Below are 8,384 nucleotides of genomic sequence, written 5' to 3' on the forward strand. Positions count from 1 at the left end.
CTATACAAAAGGGTGGTTAATAAACACAATTCGTAATGCGTCAATTCCTTGTGTCAACGGGGAAAAAAATAGGTCCCTATGGACAGATCTGACTGCATATCCAAATTACCCACAGTAGACATCAATAAAGGTTAGATATCCAGGTAATAAGATGCCAAATACATTATAGCAATTACTCAAACAACTGGATATGATTTTTGAAACAGTTTCATATGACGAAAGGTAGTGAATGCTACCTGAAACGTCTGACCATTTCCAAAGTCATGTCCAGTTGCTTGTGCAATGAGTTATTGCTATATGGCATGCCCACAGGACAGCTTACCAGACTTCCAGTCCAGGACTTTAATGTTGGTTCCGTCGTCTCCGTAGTAAATCTTGTTGTTGGCGTACGCGAGCGAGAGGATGGGTCTCGCCTTCAGCGGGCCCGGGGGGTCGAGTTTCACACTCTCGTTCACGTAGACCACATGCAGGTTCTGGTCGCGGATCTCCCAAACCTTCACGATGCCTTCTTCGCACACACTCACAACGTGGGTTCCCTCCACCTGCAACAGTAACTCAGTTAAACACACATCTCCCAAACCTTCACGATGCCTTCTTCGCACACACTCACCACGTGGGTTCCCTCCACCTGCAACAGTAACTCAGTTCAACACACATCTCCCAAACCTTCACGATGCCTTCCTCACACACACTCACCACGTGGGTTCCCTCCACCTGAAACAGCAACACAGTTCAACACACATCTCCCAAACCTTCACGATGCCTTCCTCGCACACACTCACCACATGGGTTCCCTCCACCTGAAACAGCAACACAGTTCAACACACATCTCCCAAACCTTCACGATGCCTTCCTCACACACACTCACCACGTGGGTTCCCTCCACCTGAAACAGTGACATAGCTCAACACACATCTCCCAAACCTTCACGATGCCTTCCTCGCACACACTCACCACGTGGGTTCCCTCCACCTGAAACACAGTAACTTAGCTCAACACACTTCCATGTACATAACCCTACAACAGACTCACTGACTCTGTTCCAGAGCCTTGCTATCTAGCCCAGCCTATTGTAGTAAGCTCCTGACAACTCAGCCCTTGGCTGCCAAGAGAGAGTAGTCTGTCCACCCAATAACCCAATGACAACTACTCCATGATGTATGCTTTGGACTTTGAGTTTGAGTTTATAATACGATCCACAAATCAAAGGAACACAACAGACTAATATTGAAAACCAGTCTGTATTTTATGGTATCTCACAGGTTTGTATTTGTGTCACAATGGTTTCCACAGATTAATTTGAAAGCATTGTCTACAGTCAAGTAACCCCAGGAGCTAAGGAAGCTTGCAGGATGCAGAGCACAGTGGAAAAAGATGAAGAAAGACTGAATGCAGCTACATGACTCGTCAAAGACTGTAGATGCAGAGCACAGTGAGTGATGATTTGTTTGTTTGTTTGCTTAGAACTCCCACCCACCTGTAGACAGGTAACGGATGTGTTGTTTGTTTGTTTATAAGCCCCACCCACCTGTAGACAGGTGACAGATGTGTTGTGCCCCCGGATGGACTGAACGTTACTTCTGCTCTCCGAGTCCCAGACCTGAATCTTCCCTCCATCTGGAACACAACACTTCAACATCAGCAAGATGTTGCAATAAAAACACATTGTGGCAAGAAAGAACCCTTCACTTTGGCTCCAGAAATAAGTCGGTAAAGATGACTGAGAAACTACAAGTAACTTTAACATGTAGTACTCTTTTCAAGTTTGCTAAGTGCAAGGCCAAGAGATCAAATCTGGGCCCTGAAGTAAGTTGGTGGGAGATATAGGGGACTAAGTAGGAGATGGTGGTAAGTATTGGGTTTGAAGGCATGTGGGTTGTATTTGAAGGTGAAACATTTGTCAGGGAAACAATTCATCAGTTTTGAAAAAAAACAGCAGTTGTTGTAGAAGGACTTTGAAACTGCTATTTAGACAGTGAAAAAATGTAGAGAAGAACCTAGGTGTGTCCTTACCTGACCCTGAGATGATGAGTCCTTCCTCCTCAGAGTAGCAAAGACTTTGGACAGAGCTGTAGGTGTAGATGGACCTGAAGTCACAACCTGGAGAAACACACAGCATAGATTCAGTTACACACATGCACAGATAGACACACACACACACTCACACACACACACACACAGACACACACACACACACACACAGACTCTGGACAGAGCTGTAGGTGTAGATAGACCTGAAGTCACAACCTGAGGGGCACAGGGTAGAATCAGTTACACACATGCACAGAGACACACACACTAACACACACGCACACACCTCTCACGCACACGCACACATACATGCTGCCTGCTGCTGTAACCAAAGTCTTATTACCTCGTCCGATGGACCACAGTCGGATGGAGCAGTCTGTTGAACCACTGATTACTAGCCTGTCTTTCTCTGACCAATCAGAAAACAGATCATAAAGGAGACCTACAAAAAAAGAAAACATCAATGTCAGACATTTCAATCTACACAAGATGAGAGCAGTTCCATTACTACAGTCTTTGTTGACACTTCAAGCTGAAAGTGCAAAAAAGGTCCCACTAGCTAAGAACAGACTTAAGGTCAATCCTTTAAGGTTTAAGTGTCAGGACTGTAAAGGACTGGAATTCATCACCACAGCTTACAGCTGATGCTTGAAACTATTAATGATTTTACGACCAAATTGGACAATCAATGGGAGAATAAGAAGTACACCACAAAAAAACAGTAAAAGTAAAGAACAGAATGCCTTCCCCATTTTTCTTTTCCAACAAACAAAGAAAAAAGAATAAAACAACAAACAACTTTCGTACAGGTGAGACTTACTGAGTCGTCTGCTCTCGTCGGGTGACAGCAGGATGACAGAGGTGACAGTCCCCGTGTGCCCGCCCAGACTTCGCTTCTCTGTAGCTTTCTTCATGTCCCACACCTTCACTGTCGTGTCTCGGCTGCAACAGAACAGAAACTCTAGTGTTTATGTAAGACTAGGTGTAGGTACTGGTACAGAAAATTTAGGTACTGGTATAGTCTAGGTCCAGATGATCAGGTGCAGGTGACCAGTAAGTAATAAGACTCAAAGGTTACTGCAGGACACTGACCTGTCCAACGTGAGCAGCAGTAACAAAGATTAAAGGTTACTTTAGGACACTGACCTGCCTGTGACCGGAAGTGGCAAAGATCAAAGGTTACAGTACTGTAGGACACTGACAAGTCTGAGACAGTGCTGACAAAGGTTTAACTTTACCGCAATTAGACACTAACTTGCCAGTGACAAGTAGTGACAGAGGTCAAAGGTGACTTCAGGACACTAACCTGCCACTGCCCAGCTTTGACAAAGGTCAAAGGTAACTCCACTGACCTGCCGGTGACCAGTAGTGACCCATCGGCGCTGACGGAGGTCACCACGTCCTCGTGCCCCTTGAGCAGACTGACGGAGAAGCGCAGTCCCCGCCACATCTGCCGCAGTCTGGCCTGCTTCTTCTCCTCAGGGGTCTTCGGCTGGGGCGTGTCTGGATACATCAACAACAAGGATGATGTAGAAAGGTAACATTTGCAAGCAATTACATACTGTAAATACATTTAAGTTCTTGGCAATTTAATTTCGCGTTACAGAGAAAGTGGAGTGTTTGCAGTGGTTTTAACTTCGTGGTAGTGCCATACACTGTAGTCACATACTGTATTTGAAAAATGTTTGCGGTGGTTTGAAGTTCGCGATAAGACTGCCCCGCGAAAACCACGAACATAAAACCACAGCGAACATTTCTACATTTACAGTAATGTGTACCTTCATGTTGTCTAGTCTAACAAATTACTGCTTGTTTATTCTTACTCAATCACATTCATTGTGTATGATGACCAGCCCCTCTGGCTCTCTCCTACTCCTAGCTGCCAGTTGCTGCATTATACTACAGGGTGTCTAGATCTGACACACCTCCAGTAACCAACTGTCTGGTAGAGGTCATTGAACTCATTTGTTTGGAGAAGAAGAATAAAAAAAGAAGAGGAAGAAACAAGACAAAAACATTCACGGTTCCCTTATGTGAAAAAAAAAAAAATTATAAAGTACCCCAAACAAGTGGGAAAATACAAGAGATAGAATTGTCTTAGAGATAAAGAAATACAGATTTTACGTTGTACCTTTTGCTGCTGTTTTCCCAGGTTTCTGTGCGGGTGCTGCTGGCTCTGTGGGGGTGGATGGTCCTGCTGTCGGGGTTTCCCCCTCTGCGCCGGCAGGGGCGACCTTCAGTGTTTTGGCAGGCTGGGTTGTGCTGTCTGCTGTCCCCTCAAGGTCAGCATCACCTGCAGCCTCGCTCTCAGTCTGAAGGGGGTAAAAAAAATGAGGTTGATTTCTGTTAAACTGCTAGCTCACTCTTTAAGTTTAACCTTCGAAGGATCTCCTTGCTTCCTAACCCTGTAATCAATTCAAATTCATGCCTTAAGACTACTTCAGCATGGTTATAAGAATCTTAGGGTTTTCCTCAAATATGCAGATTAAAGGTTTGAAACTATGTTTTCTGTCATATGCCTGCAGTTCACAAGACAACTTGTTAGGTGGCCGTGGGGGAGAGGAGCATGTCCATAAGGACAGCAACAGCAATTCTAAACATTACCTGATCATGAGCAGGTATGTAAAAAAAAAATATTTGGAAGCCCAGTATGTAAATCTGTGTCTCTTCAAGTCATCTCTTCCCTGTTAATACGTATGCTGGCACTTCTCCCTCCTGGGTCTCTTCCAGATGTCCCTTCCCAAAACAAGCAAGCAAACAAACAAACAAACAAACAAACAAACAAACAGTCTGTACCTGCACGTCTCCGTTCTGAGTCTCCTCCAGTTGTCTCTTCATCTCCAGGGAGACCTCTGCCTGGATGGTTTCTGTAGTTGACGACCTGCTCTCCGAGGTGAACAGCACGGCCTGAGACTCCTCGGGTCGCACCTTTTCCAGATTCAGATTCAGATTTTTTTTTGTTATTTCCAATGACAGGGCAATTACATGAATAAATCTAATATTTCGTGTCATTGTTTTCATGCCATACAAAGCATTTGTACAAAGTTAGATTCAGGTACATACTTGTGACTGATGACGATGATATACACATCAAAACAATGATAAAAATTCATGTACATGCAACCCTATCACAATCATGTTACTGGTACATACTTTAAGAACAGCCCCATTTCAAGGTGCAATACAGTCTTGCATGGAGTATATTCTAAAGCATGAATGATGTCATGTCAGAAACAAGGACAAGGCTTCCATGTAGTTGAAATAAAAATATCAGAGTTCACCACACCTTGGCGTTGTTCTTGGGCAGCTGGGCCAGCAGCTCGTGTAGCTTCTCTCGGATCTCAAACCTCTTAGACACCTGCACAGGTGAGAAGGAACAAATCAACATCTTAAGGAACAGGATCTCAAACTAGTTAAAAGACTCCAAGAGGGGTGAGACAAAACTTCATCAAGAAAAAAAAGAGAGGCAAAAGATCATGCTTAGTCAGTCTATACTTCTAGCCTAAAGTAAAAGCTGTACTATTTCCATCCTGGTCTACGCAGGCCAGCTTCCCAACTCTAGGGTCAACATGCCCTCCGGGAAATTCTAATATACTGACCCCCTTGGGTTAGACTCTAAGGAAAGATAGATATTACAGCTGGGCCAACAAGCTCCTGTAGCTTCTCTTGGATCTTAAACCTCTTAAACGACTGCACAGGGGAGAAGGAACAAATCAACATCTTAAGATAAGAAAAGGATGTCAAAGTTCTTAGACACCTGCACAGGTGAGAAGGAACAAATCAACATCTTAAGATAAGAAAATGATGTCAAAGTTCTTAGACACCTGCACAGGGGAGAAGGAACAAATCAACATCTTAAGATAAGAAAAGGATGTCAAAGTTCTTAGACACCTGCACAGGTGAGAAGGAACAAATCAACATCTTAAGATAAGAAAATGATGTCAAAGTTCTTAGACACCTGCACAGGTGAGAAGGAACAAAACAACATCTTAAGATAAGAAAAGGATGTCAAAGTTCTTAGACACCTGCACAGGTGAGAAGGAACAAATCAACATCTTAAGATAAGAAAAGGATGTCAAAGTTCTTAGACACCTGCACAGGTGAGAAGGAACAAATCAACATCTTAAGATAAGAAAAGGATGTCAAAGTTCTTAGACACCTGCACAGGGGAGAAGGAACAAATCAACATCTTAAGATAAGAAAAGGATGTCAAAGTTCTTAGACACCTGCACAGGTGAGAAGGAACAAATCAACATCTTAAGATAAGAAAAGGATGTCAAAGTTCTTAGACACCTGTACAGGTGAGAAGGAACAAAACAACATCTTAAGGTAAGAAAAGGATGTCAAAGTTCTTAGACACCTGCACAGGTGAGAAGGAACAAATCAACACCTTAAGAAAAAGGATCTCAAACTAGTTTAAAGACTCCAAGAGGGGTGAGACAAAACTTCAGCAAGAAAGAAAAGAGAGAGAGGCAAAAGATCACGCTCAGTCTGATACTTCTTGCCTAAAAGCCATACTATTTCCAGGGTCCATGCAAGCCAGCTTCCCAACTCTAGGGCCAACATGCCCTCAGGGAAATTCCAATATACTGACCCCCTTGGGTTAGACTCTAAGTCTAAAAAGTCTAAGGAAAGCTGGGCCAAGAAGCTCTATAGCTTCTTTAGTATCTCAAACCTATTACTAAGTATTAGACAACTGCACACGTGAGAAGGGCCAAATCAACACCTAAGATCTCAAACTAGTTAAAAGATACCTAGAGGACGGGTGAGACAAAAGCTCAGAAAGAAAAAGAGAGGCAAAAGATGATAGTATTACTATTAATGCCCTGTATTGTTCTGTTTTTGTCAGCAGGGCTAGCCCTTTGTAATAGCCTCAGGCTAGTTGGCAGCCCTGGCTGTGTGTGCTGTACAGCCAAACCAATAAATAAATAAATAAATTTAATAAACATTTAAATTAAAGCCATACCTGAGGGGAAAATGCCCTCGCGAACATCTTCTAGTAATGGTCTAGCCTTGAATTACTCTAGACCAGAATTAGTGACAAGTAATCCAAACAACAATGGGACATGTTCAGACATGCCCTGTTTCAAACTACAGTCAGTTGTACATTTATATGAGCTATCTTGATGATGTCATAGTATTAGTGACCGACTGGCAGGCAGGAAGCAGGTGGAAGACAAAAAATTAATCATTATATGATCAATTGAATGAATGAATGGATGGATGAATGAATGAATAATAAAAATAATAATAAAAATCTGGGTGTATTTGCATGAATGAAAGAATTAATGGCTGAATGAACAATGAACGAAGGAAGGAAGGAATGACTCATTAAATGGATGAAGGAATGACCCATTGAATGGATGAATGAATGATTCTTTGAATGGATGAATGAACACTGTTATGACTCACCACAGAACACCTGAAAAAATCAATACCCTACATCCTGCTTACCCAATCTGCTCTGACAACATTTCAAATTGTCCTAAAATGATTCACCAGTGCTCTCTTTGCTATAAAGTGTCATTGTATTTCAAGGGTCAGTCAGGTTTACATTGTAACATACCATACCAGATGTAATAATGTTTAACTATTGGTCTCCATCTCGGTATATAAATATAAGCAGTGATGTCAAACACTAGGCATGGCTGATGCCCCTGTAATGTAACCGCCAAGCAGATGGAAGGATAGATGCATTCTTGGTGCTTTACGCTTGATGTTGCAACAATTACAAACCTAGAAAATACTGTAGTACAAATAATTTGAATGTTGCAAAACACAGGCGTAAAACATGGAGTGTGAAGCCGATCCTTACATCTGCTCGGAGTTGAGGCGCAAGGAGTCCCCTGAGGATGATGCTAAATTAGGTTACGTGAGGTCAGATGTTACGCGGAATGACACCTTTGGTGATGTCAGATTCGTGTTCCAGTCTCCAGGACGTAGATTAAGATATATTCTTTGGCGTGCACATAACGTCTCAGAGACTGGGTCGTAAGTGAATTATTATTACCGTCCACGGAAATCAAATCTTCCGAAATTTGGAAGATAAAGAATTTTCCCAGGACGCACGGGGGTCGTTGTTTTGATGGATTGATCGGGAAATTATTCATGAAGCCCCTACGAGGAAATCGTTCAAGAAATAAAATTACAAGTGACGTTGAAGTATCGCTACCTCAGAGACTGAATTGGGAAAATATGTAAAGCTCTTTTGGACGACGTTTAAGCGTTAATACGACAGCCAGAATTTATAAATACAACTGCGACATGACCGCACAACCTTGGCGTTGGGTTGGGGGCGGCGGCCTCTAGAGTGGCCCTTTTTGTGAGCCCTGTGGGTATTTCAGGCCCTCAAA

The 8,384-nt window shown here is 42.9% G+C and overlaps 2 protein-coding genes across 2 annotated transcripts in view; both read right to left on the minus strand.

The window, feature by feature from the left end:
- Window positions 1-122, minus strand: part of LOC118430924 — a 3,707-nt gene extending 3,585 nt beyond the window's left edge. Inside the window, exon 1 of the mRNA XM_035841953.1 lies at window positions 114-122. Coding sequence (XP_035697846.1) covers window positions 114-122 — 9 coding nt within the window. The remainder of the gene's footprint in view (window positions 1-113) is intronic.
- Window positions 123-278: 156 nt separating this feature from the next.
- On the minus strand, window positions 279-5,169 carry LOC118430925 (F-box/WD repeat-containing protein 7-like). The gene is made up of 10 exons (XM_035841954.1): window positions 5,149-5,169; window positions 4,828-4,959; window positions 4,163-4,343; window positions 3,384-3,534; window positions 2,852-2,973; window positions 2,375-2,473; window positions 2,014-2,100; window positions 1,529-1,617; window positions 925-972; window positions 279-494 (listed from the first exon to the last, which is right to left on the minus strand). Exons 1-10 carry the CDS (start codon window positions 5,167-5,169, stop codon window positions 294-296), a joined length of 1,131 nt encoding a protein of 376 aa, XP_035697847.1. The 3' UTR covers window positions 279-293.
- Between the last annotated feature and the right edge of the window lie 3,215 nt (window positions 5,170-8,384).

This window comes from Branchiostoma floridae, chromosome 14 (genome assembly GCF_000003815.2).
Source record: "Branchiostoma floridae strain S238N-H82 chromosome 14, Bfl_VNyyK, whole genome shotgun sequence".
Classification (NCBI taxonomy): Eukaryota; Metazoa; Chordata; class Leptocardii; order Amphioxiformes; family Branchiostomatidae; genus Branchiostoma; species Branchiostoma floridae.